This window comes from Scyliorhinus torazame, chromosome 8 (genome assembly GCF_047496885.1).
Source record: "Scyliorhinus torazame isolate Kashiwa2021f chromosome 8, sScyTor2.1, whole genome shotgun sequence".
Classification (NCBI taxonomy): Eukaryota; Metazoa; Chordata; class Chondrichthyes; order Carcharhiniformes; family Scyliorhinidae; genus Scyliorhinus; species Scyliorhinus torazame.
This window is the reverse complement of record NC_092714.1, coordinates 210,122,341-210,138,547: the sequence shown is the minus strand read 5'-3', so window position 1 is coordinate 210,138,547 and position 16,207 is coordinate 210,122,341. Positions and strand designations below refer to the sequence as shown.

General features: G+C 43.1%; 1 protein-coding gene across 1 annotated transcript in view; it reads left to right on the top strand.

Annotated features, from left to right (window-relative positions):
* The first annotated feature begins 841 nt into the window (after positions 1–841).
* The window catches only part of LOC140428354 (partitioning defective 6 homolog beta-like), a 98,378-nt gene continuing 83,012 nt past the window's right edge, over positions 842–16,207 (top strand). Inside the window, exons 1-2 of the mRNA XM_072514734.1 lie at positions 842–1,183; positions 6,581–6,803. Coding sequence (XP_072370835.1) covers positions 1,121–1,183; positions 6,581–6,803 — 286 coding nt within the window. The 5' untranslated portion in view covers positions 842–1,120. The remainder of the gene's footprint in view (positions 1,184–6,580; positions 6,804–16,207) is intronic.

Below are 16,207 nucleotides of genomic sequence, written 5' to 3'. Positions count from 1 at the left end.
TAAACCCGTTCCCAAACCCAAACCTCCTTAACACTTCCCATAAATACTCCCACTCCACCCTATCAAATGCCTTCTCTGCGTCCATTGCCGCCACTATCTCTGCCTCCCCCTCCACTGGGGGCATCATTATCACCCCTAATAGTCGTCGCACGTTCTAAGAGGGATTGATAAAGTAAACGTAGACCAAATGTTCCCTCTTGTGGGGCAATCCAAAATGAGAGCTCACAGATATAGGTTGGGAGGCGGTCGATTTAAAACTGAGATGAGGAGGAACTACTTCTCGCAGAGGGTGGTGAATTTGTGGAATTTGTGGAATAGTCCGGTGGAGTCTGAATCATTAAATGGTTTCAAGAACAAGATAGATGCATTCCTGTTTTTAAATAACGGGTTATGGGGAAGAGGCAGGGAGGTGGATTTGAGACCAGGAGGGGATCAGCAATATTTGATTGAATGGCAGAGAAGGCTCGAAGGGCTGAATTGTCTCTTTCTGCTCCTGATTCCTATGCCAGGACAATCATGCTATGCAGAATAAATAGCAAAAAGTTTCAAAACTGTTCCCCGAGACTTGATAAAACCTTGTGCCAGCCGCCGTTCCCAGATTTTCCCATACCTGCTACTGCAGGCATTTCCGACACCTGGACCATCCAGAACGCCTCGGCTCCCTGGCAGGGGCGGGGGGGGGGGGGTCAACGGCCGCCGAGGGCGCGCGCATTTAAAAATGCACGAGGGGAGGGTGGACAATGGATCGCGCGCGCGCCGACTCGGCTCGATGCAGGCGCGCGCACACAGGTGAAACCGAGGCTGGGTTTCCGGGGCGAGTGACGTCACCCGGTAACAAAGTCCGGAGTTTGCAGGTCGCCAGGAGGAGGGTTTGCGCGCGGAGGCGGCGGAGGAGCTGGGCACGCGCAGCCGCCAGTAACCAGCTCCCCCACAAACACTTGGCTGCAGGGGTGTGAGTGGGACGGAGTTTGGTGCGGGTTCCGAGATCGGTCCTGGACTTTTCCTACACCTTGTCCCCGCCCCCCCCCCCCCTCCCTCGCTTGAGGCTGAAACGTTGCCTGTTGGGAACGGAGGGACGAGCGGCTGACCACCGAAACGGCCGAGAAACACTTCTCCGAAAATGATCAAGACCCATCAGCGTACGCCGTCCAGAAGCTTGGAAAGCGTGGAGGTGAAGAGCAAGGTGTGTGTAAGGGGTGGCGCAGTGTCTCGGGAAAGAAGCAGGCAGCTTCGTGCTTTTCCAGTCTGTAGTCGTTGGGGGGGGATTAGCCCTAACTCTCTCCTCCTGCGGTCGTGTGGCCCAGGATCTGTCAGCAAGGCTGCTTGAGGCCAAGGTTCAATCTGACGGTCAGACACGGGCCTGTTTCAAATGGAGACTTCAGGACATTTTATCTTTTTCGCTTGTGGGAGGTTAGTTTCCCAGTTCAGATTTTGCTGGGGGGTTGGAACAGGTGAGAGCGCAGTTCAAGGAAGTAATGAGCGCATCGAGATCTTTCAGAAAACAGCCAGCGGCTTTAACAAGTTTTTGATGCTGTTCAGCTCGTTGCATTCAATTACATTTTTTTTTCTCTCTCGCTTGGCGTTTTACAAGAAACTTTCTTCTTGGTAACGGAGGCTTTGCCTTGTAAATGCCGCAACAAAACAATTAATGATATAACTCCGATTCATCATACTGAGCGTTCCCATAAGAATCCATCTGGAAGCTCATCTAAAATAGAATGGGAGTTTTAACTATTCCAAGTTGGAGGTATCCACAAAAAAAATTTTGAACCTGGCACATGACATTGCTAAATTTGGTTTTTTTTTTTTGGCAGTCTATCACAGATTGCACATTTCTGCACTAATTTGTTTTTGAATCTCCACTTCTGAATGAATGCAATATATTTTTTTAAAAACTTCATTCATATTAAATTGTGATCGGTTTGAAAATTCTCAATGGATGGTGATTTTTATGGGAGAGTGAGAAGATGTAGAATCAATAATTTGTGTGTAAACAATTTGGCAGAATTACCATGCAGCATCTGTGATCGTTGGCCTAATGAAGTATTTCAGTGATGGGTAACTTAGGCTAGTGAGTGGGCCACATGAGCTGCCCTCCATCTCAGTGGGCTGCAAAATAAATCGGGCTTGTTCACTAACTGTGACCCCATGAATAAGCTTAAATCCATTTAATACATGCTGGATATTTGGCACCTGGCAATACGACATAATAAGCAAAATAAAGAGGAGAACTCATCAATCAGCCGAGGCAGAGGTACAAAGAAGAACCAGGGCAATCCAGAACCAATGGTGGACTGAGAAAGCTAAGGAGCTGCAAATCGTTGACAACAAGCATGATACCTGGGACAATATGGAACCAACACCCCAGGCCTCAAACCGATGCAGAGTAAGAGACCAAAAGAAAACATCAGCCTTCGATGGAGAGAACATTTTGAACAACTCCCAAACCGAGATACAATCCTAGATGCGGGTGTGTGTTGAGGAAATACCCCAACTCTCCATCAAAGGTGATGTTTGACTCTCACCAAGCATGGAAACCCATGCAGGCACTTGGGGAATGTGCAAATTCTACACAGGCAGTCCCCCAAGGCCAGAATTGAACCTGGGTCCCTGGTGCTGTGAGGCAGTAGGGTTAATCTCTGTGCCGCCATACCAGCCTCTACATGGCCTTTGCCAATCTGACCCAGGCTTTTGACGCCGTCAATTAGGAGCTGCTATAGAATAACCTGTCAACCGGCACCGGGTCACTGAAGTTTGCACGTTCTCCTCCTAAGGCTGACATCGATGCAGAGATCCAACATCATATCCATTCCATGAGTGCCTCCTTTGCACACCTAAGGAAGAGAATCTTGCCGCAACATTGTGCTGACCCAAAGATACTCGTGTACAAGGCAGTCAACCTCCCAATTCTTCCATCTGCTCCGAAGCAGATGCCACCTCAAGGCCCTGGAGAGTACTTTCCAGCCATGTGCTTAGAATGCCAGAATCCCAGCTGCCAATGCAAAACTTCGCCTAGCTCAAGGAAGGCTCCTGGACAAGAAAAAGACAAAGGTAATACTTCAAAGACATCTTGAAGGCTTGCCTCCAAGAAATCGAACATAGATGTCAATGCCTGGGTGACCCTTGCCCAGAAGAGACCTACTTGGAGGAGCTTCCTCCTAATTGAAGGACACTTCTTCGAGGACACCCAACTACAAGAGGAAGCAGTTTCTTAGCGGTCAATCATACTCGTTAGTGAGTGATCGCCGAAGAAGATCATAGCTAGGTTATAGAAAATGCTTAATTATTTATATCCAGGTCAAATAGTAAAAATAAAATTAGGGGCAGCACGGTGGCGCAGTCAGTAGCACTGCTGCCTCATGGCGCTGGGGTCCCAGGTTCGATCCAGGCTCTGGGTCATTGTCTGTGGATTTTGCACGTTCTCTCTGTATTTGTGTGGTTTTCGCCCCCACAATCCAAAGATGTGCAGGGTAGGTGGATTGGCCACGCTAAAGTGCCCCATAATTGGAAAAATTATTTGGGTACACTGAATAAAAAAAAAATTTTTTTTTTAAATATTTACAGTTTGGATGCATAATCCTCACAGTCAGTGTTGTGTGCGAACAGCATGTATCTCGCTTCACTTTATGTGCGTATCATTTAAGTCCTACCAGTAGGAAAAAAGAACTTTGCGGAAGTCAGCAGAATGTGGTAACCTGTGCATGAGTAACAGTCAACAATGTCTCATGGGGTGGTGGCGCAGTGCATTGCTGCCTTATGGCACCGAGGACCCGGGTTTGATCCTGGCCCCGGGTCACTGTCCCTGTGGAGATTGCACATCCTCTCCATGGGTTTGTGGGGGTGTGACCCACACAGACAAAGATGTGCAGGGTCGTTGGATTGGCCACTCTTAATTGGACAATGTTTTCTTCTTTTTAAAATTGCCTCATGGGCTGCACTCCGAACCCAGATGGGCTGTACATGGCGACCGGGCCGCAGGTTGCCCACCACTGTTGTAAATACTGGACTGCGCGACCAATACTTTTCCTTGTGTGAATACCTTGATAACTTTTTCTTATCCTGTGCACCTAAATCAATGACAAATTACTTGGATGCCCATAGTTCTTGTCAAGTTGGAAGACAAAAAATATATTAATGCTTATGCAAATTTATTTACAAATTTAAGTGACTCGGCAAAATGTGAAAATATTAAAGCCATAACTGGAAACAACCCACAAGTGCTAAGGGCAATTTAGCACGGCCAATCCACCTAACCTGCACATCTTTGGACTGTGGGAGGAAACCGGAGGAAACCCATGCACACACTGGGAGGATGTGCAGACTCCGCACAGACAGTGACCCAAGCCGGAATCGAACCTGGGACCCTGGAGCTGTGAAGCAATTGTGCTATCCACAATGCTACCGTGCTGCCCACATAATCTTTTATTGTCACAAGTATGAAGTTACTGTGAAAAGTCCCTAGTTGCCATATTCCGGTGCCTGTTCGGGTAAGCTGGTACGGGAATTGAACCCTCGCTGCTGGCTTTGTTCTGCATCACAAACCAGCTGTCTAGCCCACTGAGCTAAACCAGCCCTTAAACAGTTGTCAAAAGCAGAATTTCAGAGCAGGTTGTTGGTTGCGGATTGGCCTGATGCTGCCTCAGTGCGATGGTGGAGGCTCTTAATAAAAGGATTTAGTTTTTCAACTTGGAAGTGTCAACCAGCCAGGGAAAAACTCCCAACATCGAGCTGTATAATTGTAATAACATTTGAGTTAACACAACATGGCAGTGGTGTGTGCTCTTCCCTTGTTAGATTATGTATTGTGGTGTTATCGGCATTGTCCAACATAATTATTTTAAGTTAGTTTGAGGAGAAAGGGCAAATCTTGGGTAATGTTTTTCAAACAAATCAGCTGGTCCTAATTACAGAATCCCTGTACATTGGAATTCTACGAAGGGTTGTGATTATTGATGCAGAGTATATTTTATACAGTACTTCAGCAGCAGAACATCACTAGCTGTGTACATGAACTGAAGTTGCATGTATTAGGGGGAAGAACTAAACCAGATAAGCTGTCCCTTTAACAGTTTTGCCATGGTTGCATGGTGTTCTTTCATTCTTCTGAGATGTACCCTATCAAGTGTACTGTTTAATTTCTAGTTTCTTCATTTCACTTGTGTAAAATATTTTATTGATAAGGGAGCGTGGGATGAAGAGAGCATGTATGTAACTTTTATTTGTGTATCTAAGGACAGGATTTGGTGAAATGTTTTCCTTTTCTAATGGAAGGATCCAAATCCTGTTTTTTCATTTCTGTATAATTTCTGCACAGTCTGTCATTTTGTATTAGCCATTCCAGAAAATTCTGAACCTGGCAGATTTATTGACTATTTAAATGTTCTTCTCTGCCTGACTTTTCACAAATGTTTAGATCCACTTGTACAGTCCTATCCACGCTGGATCAGAGAGTGCTATCCATGCTGGATAAGGGAGTGCATTCCTGTGACATGTAAAGAACCTTTCTGCAGTGTTTGGCAGCATATGCCTGTGTTCTTTTTTAACAAACAATTTTAATGTATTTTTGGCATTACAAGCAACAACAGTATAAAAACAGTGTACAAAGAACAATAAATATATAGTGCAAAAACCGACACCCGTCCGTCCAAGACCTGCCTATTTAACCCATTATTCTACACTACCCTAGCCCCCCCCCCCCCCCCCCCCCCCCCCCCCCCCCCCCCCCCCCCCCTGCTGACTATTAATTCTCCGCAAAAGTCGATGAATGGTTGCCACCTCCGGGCAAACCCTAACACTGACCGTCTCAAGGTGAACTTAATCTTCTCCAGGCTGAGAGAGCTCACCATGTCGGTTAACCAGGCCTCTGACTTCGGGAGCTTTGAGTCCCTCCAAACTAATAATATCCGTCTCCGGGCTACCAGGGAGGCAAAGGCCAGAACATCTGCCTCTTTCTTTTCCTGGACTCCCGGATCTTCCGACACCCCAAAGATCGCCACCTCTGGACTCATTGCCACCCTTATTTTCAATACTCTGGACATGACGTCCACAAACCCCTGCCAATATCCCCTAAGTTTTGGACACGCCCAGAACATGTGGACATGGTTCGCTGGTCCGCCCGCACATTTTACACACCTGTCTTCCATCCCAAAGAATCTACTCATCCGGGCCACTGTCATATGGGCCCGGTGTACCACCTTGAATTGGATCAAGCTGAGCCTTGCGCATGTAGTGGCCACGTTGACTCTGCTCCAGGCGTCTGCCCATAAGCCGTCCTCCATCTTTCCCCCAAGCTCCTCCTCCCACGTACGCCCCTGTGTTTAGTTTTAAAACCAAATCTGTGGTTAAAAACATTTTTTTTGCATGCTTGTTTTTCTTTAACTCTTTTTATGTAAGCCACTTGATAGTTGGTTCTGGGATTAGATTAGGGAACCCCTGTAAAGATTGCATCCCTTCAGTTTATGTTCTTTGTAGCATGACCTATATTGCATTCATTTTGGTATTCTGTCTGAATTCCAAAGATTTCTTTTTTAAATGTTCAAAATTTATGCAACAATGCTATTTTCCTTTTTTACTCATTTAGTTTGGGGCTGAGTTTCGACGCTTTTCCTTGGATCGATCCAAACCTGGAAAATTTGAAGAGTTTTATGGATTATTACAGCATGTCCACAGAATTCCAAACATTGATGTTTTAGTGGGTTATGCAGACATTCATGGAGACTTGTTGCCAATAAATAATGATGACAACTATCTGAAGGCAGTTAAGACAGCAAACCCACTGCTCAGGGTTTTTCTACAAAGAAAAGGTAAGAAAACTAATATGCAGCATTGGTTAACCACTATAAATTGACTCTTCAGATACATTGCCTGTTTTGTATCAGCACAAGAAGGAATTGCGATCAAAACAAATTTGAGGTTTTAAAAAAAAAAACCAAAGATTGATTTTCCGAGACTGAAATAGCCTTGACATTGGATGCAATACTCTGATGTTTCCGTGTTTAACATTTAAATACTTTCAGTATGATGACCTCTATTTAGTAAGAGAAAGTTACATGTTGTTTCTATATAGTGATTATTGTATTGCCAGCACATATTTTGTACATGCCAGTCTGTCACCATGTTAAATATTTGCAATCAATGTTCCCTGTAAGCTGCTCAGTCGTGCAGCAGCCTAGAATTTTCTGCACGGGTGATCACAAATCAGCCCCTTTAAATTACCAAGTGTACATGGCTGCACAAAAAATTTAAAGGGCCGACATGCTTAAATGAATAGGTCGCACCCACATGCTCAGATGAATTGATCGCACCAAACAAACAAAAAATTGAGGGGACATTGCTTTCAATGTCCATATCATTTATTCTCTTCCCTTGTCATTTTTGAAAGAAATTAATTATCTGGCACTCATTTGCATTCTTTGGCTTCAGATAAAGGCTTGTCTTGTGGCTTAGTGGGTAAATGCATTAATGCTGATCTATATTTTGAAAGCTGAGGATCACTATATTTTCTTCTACCGCCAAACTGGCAGAGGGGAATTGCCTGTATCTTCTGACTTATTCTACAGAGACGCTTGACAACACTGCAGTCAAACCTACAGAGACGCTTGACAACACACAGTCATACCCAAAAGAAAAATTAATATCTTTTTCTCATTCACTGTAGTAAAATAAGCAGGGTCAAACATGCGTAACTACAATCCAAGGCAGAAAGTTATGATTTTTGCTCTAATTAATACGCTAAGTCACTGTGAACTCTGGTTGCCACAATTGTGGTGACTTTAATGATTACATTTAGTTGATATCACAGAATCTTTTGAGGATGTAACCAGAAATGATGATGATGGTGTATATATAACCTCTCTCATGGCAGACTGGTCAAGAAAGTATGGGCCCATGGAATCCCAGGCAAAGTGGCACATTGAATCCAAAATTGGCTGAGACGGGAAGCAGTGGGTGATGGTAGAAGGATGTTTTGTGACCAGGGTTCCACAGTGCTTGGTGCTGGGGCCCTTGCTATTTGTGGTGTACATTAATGATTTAGACTTGAATATGGGGAGAATGATCAAGAAGTTTGTGGCTGACACAAAAATTGTTAGGATGGTAAATTGTGAGGAGCTTACCTGTGGACTGGTCAGGTGGGCAGAGCAGTGGCAAATGGAATTCAGCCTAGAAAAGTGTTGAGGTAATGCACTTGGCGAGGGCTAACAAGGCAAAGGGCTACACTATGAATGGTAGGACCCTGGAAAGTACTGAAGATCAGAGGGACCTTGAGTGTAAATCCATGGATTCCTGAAAGTGGAAGGGCAAGTTGAGAAGGCATGTGGGATACTTTCCTTTATTAGCTGAGGCATAGAATACAAGAAGGAGGTCATGCTGGAACTGTATAGAATGCTGATTAGGCCATAGTTGGAGTACTCTGTACAGTTCTGGTCACCACATTATAGGAAGAATGTGATTGAACTGGAGAGCATGCAGAAGAGATTTACCACGATTCTGCCTGGGCTGGAGCATCCGAGCTATGAGAAGATTGGATAGGTTGGGGCTCTTTTCCTGAGCAGCGAGTTGAAGGTGACCTGACACAAGATTGAGGGGCGTGGATAGGAAGGCTCTTTTTCCATTAATAGAGGGGTCAATATTCAGGCATAGATTTAAGGTAAGAGGTAGAAAACTAAGAGGCATTGAAGAGAACCTTTTTCGCCCAGAGGGTGGTGGGTGCTCAGAACTCACTGCCTGAAAGTGGGGTTGAGTCCGAAACACTTGTGAATATCTAAATAAAAATGTTACTTGTGCTGCCATAACCTCCAGGACTATGGGACTAGTGTAGTCCGATCTTTGTTGACTGGCACAAGGGCTGAACAGACTCCTGTTGTTTTAATGGACTCCTGTGAATCTATGAAAAAAATGTTCTTTTGAAATACTTTATTTGGTGAGTATACTTAGTTTCTGTACAATAAAACAGCCAACAATAACTGCAAGGCATTATTGTTATGGAAATCATCTGTACAATAAAACAGCCAACAATAACTGCAAGGCATTATTATGGAAATCATCAGTGAAAGGATTTGAATTTTGTTTAAATCAACTGCACTAGGTATTTGAACCTTTTATCATATTTACTGGTCACAAAGTCAAATTTGATAAGTTAAAATCACATTTTAGTGTATATGTGAAGGGAAATTTGGAAACCTAAAGAGAAATTGAGACAATTGAACAGTGTGGCAATTGGATAAAGATTAGCAGAGAGGAACAGAAAGGGATAAAGAGTTTAATAATAATCCAATGAATTTGGTACATGTAGCTAATAGTAGGAAAAATAAAATTAAAAGCTTTACCTGAATACTTGAAACAATACTGATCTTGCAGCAAAAATGGAGATAAATGGTTTAGATCTAGTAGCTCATACAGAGATATGGTTACCAAGGTTGGGAAATAATCCATGGTACACCAGATCAGTGAAGAGACTTAAAGTTATGCATCTAAGCTTTCTGGTGATACAAGCTGTGAGGAGGACACTAGGTGCTTCAGAGCCATAAGAGATAAGTGAGTAGGTAAGAAGGTGACAAGCAGTGTAAAATGTAGGTTTAATCAAGACCAACACTGGAAAGTCAGGTGGAAAAAGGTGGCCTAGATTAGGAGTTTGTAACAGCATATTCTGGAGCTAACCAGAGAGCAGGCAATATTAGACTTATGCAGCGCTATGGGATACAAACATATGTAGAGAAACAGGTAGTGCTCAGGAAACAGGGAGGCTGCCGAAGGATCTGGACAGGCTAGGAGAGTGGGCGAAGAATTGGCCGATGGAATACAACGTGGAAAAATTAGATTATGCACTTCAGTGGGAATAGAGGCATGGACTAAGGAGAAATGGCTTCGGAAATCAGAAGCACCAAGGGATGCACAATGCGATTTGGGAGTACTTTGGGAGTTCAGAATTCCCTTGAGGATTACATGCAGATTCAGTTGGCAGTTAAGAAGGCAAAGCATTCAAGTCAAGAGGGCTAGAATACAAGAGCAGGGATGTACTGTTGAGGCTGTATAAGGCTCTGGTCAGATCCCATTTGGAATATTGAGTAGTTTTGAGCCCTGTATGTAAGGAAGGATGTGCAGGCCTTGGAGTGGGTCAAGAGGAGGTTCACAAGAGTGAACCCTGGAATGAAGGACTTGTCATACGAGGAGTGGTTGAGGACTCTTTTGTTTTAATATTTTTTTAAATTGAGTATCCAATTAATTTTTTCCAATTAAGGGGCAATTTAGCGTGGCCAATCCACCTATCCTGCACACCTTTTGGGTTGTGGGGGTGAAACCCAAGCAAACGGGGAGAATATGCAAACTCCACGGACAGTGACCCAAAGCCGGGATCGAACCTGGCGCCATGAGGCTGTGTGCTAATCACTTGCGCCACCGTGCTGCCCGCGGTTGAGGCCTCTGGGGCTGTACTTGATGGAGTTTAGTTGGGGGAAGATCTCATTGAAACTTATAGAATATTGAGAGGTCTGGATGCAGTGAACGTGGAGAGGATGTTTCCACTAGTAGGAATAACTAGAACCCAAGGGCACAGCCTCAGACTGAAGGGACGATCCTTTAAAATAGAAATGAGGAGGAATTCCTTCAACCAGAGGGTGGTAAATCTGTGGAACTCATTGCCGCAGAAGGCTGTGAAGTCCAAGTCACGGTGTCTTTCAGACCGAGATAGATAGGTTCTTGATTAATAAGGGGATCAAGGGTTATGGGGATGAGGAAGATCAGCCATGATTGAATGGCAGAGCAGACCCCATGGGCCAAACAGCCTAATTCTGCTCACATGTCTTATGGGATTAATTAATTATAAAATAAATAATCACTTATTGTCACAAGTACACAAGTAGGCTTCAATGAAGTTATGTGAAAAAACCCTCGTCGCCACATTCCGGGGAGGCTGGTACGGGAATTGAACCTGCGCTGCTGGCATTGTCCTGCATTGCAAGCCAGCGATTTAGCCACTGTGCTAAATCAGCGGCCACCCCTAGATAGAAGTGACCATAATACGATTGAATTTTTAATTCAGTTGAGGGAGAGGTGTGGGTCCAAGACTGTTTGTTTTTAAACTTAAAGACGGGCAATTATAAGGGCATGAAAGGAAGAGTTGGCTAATTAGGTTAAGGGATAGATCAATCGACATGCAGACAATAGAGTAGCAAGCATTTAAGGGGATATTACAAAATAGATACATTTCAATGAGTAAGAGGTCCAAGGGGAGGAGGACCCACTATAGTGGTTAACTGAAAAGATTATTAAACTTAAAACATATAATTGTGCAAAGGTAGGTGGAAGGTCAGAAAATGGGACAGAATATAAGGAACAGCAAAGGATGACTTAAAAGCTTGTGAAAAAAGCACAAGAGAAAGCTATCCAGAAATATAAGAACTGAGGCGAGAAAAAAATTCTTCGGTTGGGGATGTGAACCTTTGATATTCTCTACTCCCAGAGGATTGTGGATACTTCATCATTGAACATGTTTAAGGCCGAGCAGATTTTTGACCCCTCGGGTAATCGAGGGATGTAGGGAGCGGACCGAGATGGAGACTATTTATTTAAAAATAAATTTACAGTACACAATTCATTTTTACCAATTAAGGGGTAATTTTAAGGGGTAATTTAGCGTGGCCAATCTACCTAGCCTGCACATCTTTGGGTTGTGGGGGTGAAGCCCACGCAAACACTGGGAGAATGTGCAAACTCCACACGGACAGTAACCCAGAGCCGGGATCGAACCTGGGACCTCGGCGCCGTGAGGCATCAGGGCTTTACCCACCGTGCTGCCGATGGAGACTATATTGAATGGTGCAGCAGGTTTGAGGGGCTCAATGCTCCATTGATCCTAATTTTGATCTCTTTAATTTTCAAGTTGCTGTTTATAGTGTACCAGTTTTTATACCTTCATAGCTTTGTGTGTTGTGTTGCATTGGTAAAACTCATGATTTTATGATATCAGGTCTGTGGTTTGGCAACTCCTGTTAATATAGTGATTTGAAACTTGACACATTCTGATGCCCCATTATTTGTGATAGTGCATTTGTGGAACTTGTGTCTATCTTTTTCTTAAAGGTATAACTGATTTACCAGAATTAATTTATTTGGATCAAGCTTCCTATAAATAAAATGTTGAACTTCCGAATCACTACTCTAATCGCAAAGTTTAGTACAAAATTCCGTTTCCAGAATATACTGGAATGTTGGACAAGCATGGCAAGTTGATTATTATTTCATAACCATCTTGAACCTGCATGCCCCTCTTGTCTACAAACATCTTCCAATGGGAATCCTTTCACACTGAAAGCTTATGCTCGCGTTTATAATGAAAACTGTGTAAACCTTTGCTGCTATTACACTGTAGCCTCAGGTTTGCATCTCCTCTCCTCTGCACCTCACTCACCTGCAGGGAAGCTCCTAAACTACAACTCTACTTCTCAAATTATTGTCTTTCGATTTAGTTTCAATGTAATATAATATGACATTAAGGACATGGGATTAAAATAGTAAATTATGCATCTGTGTCCTCCTACTAGGCCTTGAATCTCTGAGATAAAGGGAATCCTGGATGGGGTGTTCGATAGGCAGCCAATTTGATATTGATCATTTTATACGATTGGCTAAAGTTAAAATGATCCAGCATTACTGGAGAGGGATATGTAATACATTATTTCTCTTATCCATTTATTTCTCATCTATTATGTTCAATGGCTGTGATGAGGTGGTATTCTTAAGATTAATTATTTTGTACAATTTAAAATATTACTTTTTAAAAAGTCAATATTCTAAAATACATTCCTAGAACTTTGCAGAAAAGCATGTGACCATTATGCCTGTGCTGGCTTTTTGAAACGGCCATGCCCAGTCCAACACACTCAGTTTTTGTCTGTAACCCAAGTACCTGTCAAATTCTTTAAAAAATATATATTTATGGAATATGCTTCACTCTGTTCAGATTTCTATTTTGGAGTGTTTCAGAAACCACAGCTATCTCATCTCCTATCTAGATCTTTGCCAATGACTTTTATGATTTCTGGTATTGATTTCCTCCCCTTCCCAGAATGAATTGTTTTTCTCACTCTTTTCTATCAAAGTCTCTTATCTTGAAACTTATCAGGTCACCTTTTAACGTTCTGTATCCTAACTTTTCCAAGCCCCCCATGTAAGTGAAGTCTCATCATTGGTGACATTTTTGTTAAATCGCCTCTGATCTTCTCAGGTCTTCACATTTTCTGTAGTTTGGTGCCCAGAATGCTCCACAATACTCTGAGGGCTAACCAGTGATTTTAGAAATTTCTAGCTTGATCTACTTTGTTACTCTGTCTTGCATTTATAAATGCAAGGAAATCATGCTTTTTTTAAAATACTTTAAACAACTTGTGCCGTTTTTCAGGATTTGTGTAAATGGACATCAAGGTGTCTCTGTTCATTGCTGCTCCAAACTATAGTCCTCCCAAAAGCGCATCAGTTCATGCTGCTTCATATAGAACCTCACCTGCCCAGTTCACCATCCTGTCATTTCATCCCTGCAACTTTGCAAAGATTTATATCACCTGCAGCTTTATAATGTTGCTCCCTACACTCGGGTCTAAGTTATTTATAAAAATTGTAAAGACTAATGGACATGCATGGCCAAGACTAATGGACACTTTTGGCTTTTAAAACTTGTTTTATATGACTTTACACTTTGTAAAATTTCTTGTCTTTAGTGGGTCATTCAATGGTGCAATATTGGTCCAGATCTTCTGATCAGCGGTGGAGAGGATGTTGACTGTGATTTAATCTACCCACTTGTCATTTTACACTGGAGCCATTGTACCTTCTGCTGTTGGTCCAGCAGGGTGGCAGTGATGAACAGTCAGGAGACCAAGTGGCGGGCATAATTCCAGTGAAGTCATGCCCACTTCATAAACTGAAGGTGCCTTAAAATTCTAACTTCAGTTTATTGCCTTAGACAATTTTAAATGAGGTTGTCACCCCTGAAAATGCTCAACCTCTCTCGTCACCAGACAGTGCTCTTGCACCTCACACCCACACCCCTTGACAATTCTGACAGGAGTCAGAGATTTCAGAAGGCGTATCTGAGGCAATACAGTGTTTGGGGGGGGTGAGGGTTGATGTGCATTTCTGGTAGGTGAGTCGGGATTGGGAGGAGTGAACATTGAACATTGGCTTGGGTAGTGTAATATCGGGGCAAACATTGCTCAGCAGAACCCCAACAATGTTGAGATGGTGATGCATACTATTCTTGTTGTCTTTGTCCTTTGACACTTCATCTGATTTACTTGGAATTGGGCATCTGATTTATTTGGAGTTGGGCTTTACACCTGCTATGAAAAGTTCTCCAGTAAATCCATGTAAGTATAGGGCAACCAGCCCTAGTCTTTGTGATTCTGGCCATCTGATCCCACTATTGTGGGGAATCGTGCAGCAGTCCAGACAGGATAAAGCTGTATCAGCACAGTAGCAGAGTGGGTAGCACTATTGTTTCACAGCTCCAGGGTCTCAGGACTGCATGGGTTTCCTCCAGGTGCTCAGGTTTCCTCCCACAAGTCCCGAATGACGTGATTGTTAGGTGAATTGGATATTCTGAATTCTCCCTCTGTACTCGAATAGCGCCGGAATGTGGCGACTAGGGGCTTTTCATAGTAACTTCATTGCACTGTTAATGTAAGCCTACTTGTGACAATAGAGATTATTATTATTAAAAAACTGGCAGTTGGAAGTTTAAACTTCTTGTGTAAATACTGCACATGATTGCTTGTTGAGTTATCTGCTGCTCCAAGTACCAGAAGATTCTGGCCAATATTTTTGAAAAGATGAAAACTAATGATTATGGGTGAACATATGGATTTAACTGCATTTTGTGGAACTGAGTCTGTTGATGCTTCCAGCAGTTCAGGAAATTCTAAGTGTCTTTAGAAATGTGATAATATTACAGATCTGCAGTGTTGATAGCTGAAAATTTGTTACCATTAGTAGGTCCTGGCAGGAATAGACCAGTGCGCTGATAAAAGTACAATTGTTACTACGTTAAAGATCTTTTACTAATTTTACTTTTGCATAAAAATTGAAATAAAGTGGGAATTGCCATTTGTATTGCAGCAGTAAAATATTATAATTAATGAGCCACTTGATGCTAATTTTTCCTGATCTCATTAGAAAGTAGTTGTGGCTCAGGGAACCAACATTGGAAAGAATTGCCCTTGCCTCTTCCACCCCCTCTCCAAAACTAGGCAATTTCCATCCTGCACCATTTTCATGTGTTCAGACATCCAGTGATGATCCCTGGTGAAGTCCATACTGGCAACAGCTATAGCACCCAGTGACATTCCCACACTCTCTGGTCGGTAGCTCTCGGATGGCCTGGAAGGGGGTGGGCAAGATATCCACCCAGTCCGATATCCCAAGGTCGGCCAGATGCTGGCCTGTCAAGTGCCTGTTGGGCACTTAATTTGACATGGAGTCCCATTGGTTCTCTAACAAGTGGCCGATGCCTCTGCTGGCATTAATCCCTGCCTCTGCTGACATTAATCCCAGCCAATGTGTCTGTTTTGGTCTGTTCCCAGACCTCTTGTGATCTGCAACTGGCTATTGCATGGTAGGGGTGTGCTAATGAACAACAATACTGAACTTTCTTAGCTTAGATTTTTAGCTGTCAGGAAAGATTGGATTGACATGGGCATATCCTCTATTTCTTTTTGCAATTTGTGATTCCTTTAATCTCTTTTGCACAGTCGTGCACGCACGGTAACTTGATGCCAAATTGTGCATGATCTGTGTGGGAACTTGGGTAACTATGCAGATTCCCAACTTGAGCATTAGGCTGTTTTTTTCAACCAAGGAGGCGGAGGGAGGATTTAATTGAGGGGGCAAGCTGAAGTGGATAGGAATGACCTATTTCCCTTGGAGGTCAATAACCAGTGGGCATAGATTTAAAATATCTAGAGGAAGAATTAGAAGTGAGTGGGCGGCGGGTGTCTGGAACTTGCTGCCTGAAAAGGTGGTAGAGGCAAAAACTCAAATAGCATGAAAAATACACTTCAGGTGTCAAATCCTACATGGCTATGGATCAAGAGCTATATAGTTCCTTTTTGACTAGCTCAGACAATATGGGCCCTTCTGTAAATTTGGTGTTTCTAAATGTATCCTAATTAATCACTCGTATATTTCTTAACTTCTCTCGTTGTTTTAAAATACCCTG